Source organism: Austrofundulus limnaeus, unplaced genomic scaffold (assembly GCF_001266775.1).
Source record: "Austrofundulus limnaeus strain Quisiro unplaced genomic scaffold, Austrofundulus_limnaeus-1.0 Scaffold542, whole genome shotgun sequence".
Lineage (NCBI taxonomy): Eukaryota > Metazoa > Chordata > Actinopteri > Cyprinodontiformes > Rivulidae > Austrofundulus > Austrofundulus limnaeus.
This window is the reverse complement of record NW_013952944.1, coordinates 159,130-160,381: the sequence shown is the minus strand read 5'-3', so window position 1 is coordinate 160,381 and position 1,252 is coordinate 159,130. Positions and strand designations below refer to the sequence as shown.

The 1,252-nt window shown below is 36.7% G+C and overlaps 1 protein-coding gene across 2 annotated transcripts in view; it reads right to left on the bottom strand.

Moving 5' to 3' along the window:
* The window catches only part of slc5a6b (solute carrier family 5 member 6), a 36,931-nt gene that overhangs the window by 19,343 nt on the left and 16,336 nt on the right, over positions 1-1,252 (bottom strand). For both annotated transcript variants that reach the window (XM_014026317.1, XM_014026318.1), the window contains exon 7: positions 596-750. In XM_014026317.1, the coding sequence (XP_013881771.1) occupies positions 596-750 (155 nt within the window). The remainder of the gene's footprint in view (positions 1-595; positions 751-1,252) is intronic.

The window sequence follows — 1,252 nt, the reverse complement described above, 5'->3', positions numbered from 1 at the left end:
ACAGCCTACAGTATTTTTAGTCTTTATTTTACAGTTAAAATATATGTTTATCAAATAAAGTCTAATGTTACAAATAATCGGGGATCCCTTTAAGACAGTTGATATAAACCTTAAAGGAGTTCAGATTTGTTTTTAAAACTAAATTTCCAACCAGTCTGAAGGAAAGAAGTTCTTCAATTCAAGGAACATGATTGGAATAATCCAGGGGAAATGTTTGTATATTTAAGAGAACGATAAAGATTAGTTTGTTGAAGAAATATGATATATAATATGTGTGTGTGACATGAATTGTTGTTCAGGAAGGACCTGATATTGGTTTTTGTTTGAATTTAATTTTTTAGAAAAAATGGGAACAGATATATTTTTTTCTTCTTTTTGCTTCCTCTCATTTCATTTATGAAAAGTTTTTTTTTATTGTAAACAGATTTTCTTGTTTTTTTTTTATGACTGAATGAATAGAAAATAATATCTGCTGAGAACACAGCTGTTCCTGCGTTATTGTACATTTCTGCATCAGACCCTGCTTGCTGGGCCTCATGTCTTCTGTAACTCTACCTGAAGATGACTCGCCAGTGTTTGTTCTCCTTCTACTCACTCCAGACCGGAGATACGGTTTCCCTCCAACACCTTCCTCCAGACCTCGGACACTCCTCCAGCCCTCTGCACTCCCACCACTATAACAGCCAGCTGGCCCGCAAACATGACAGCAGTCTGAAAGACGTCTGTCCAGATGACAGCCTTCAAACCGCCCTGAGAGGAACACATCACAGCTTCAGACAAAGATCATTGTATCATGTGAAACTGATGTTTGTTTTGGTGCTGTTATTCAGTCTGATGTTACTGTGAGCGTTGTAGTGATCTACTGGACAACCTTCATCCTCCTTACATCAAATGTTAGCTGAATATATGTAAGAATTATTGAATTAGAACCTTTTTATTGTGCTTCAGGATGATTAGCTGTGATGACCACTATTTGCTGCTGGAAGTTTCTTCCTGGTTTTCCTACTACTGCTGTCAATGTTCTGCTCAGGATGGGAGACAGCAACAAAGTGAAGATTCAACACATTCTGCTAGTTTCCTTAAAGGGATCCATGATTAGTTGTAACATTAGACTTTATTTGATAAACATATATTTTAACTGTAAAATAAAGACTGTAAAAATACTGTAGGATGTTTAGTTTTGTAAATTTTTAAAAGCTTTCTGGGTAAATGATGACGTGGATAGGTCCTCGGTGCGAGGCTGCTAGCGAGC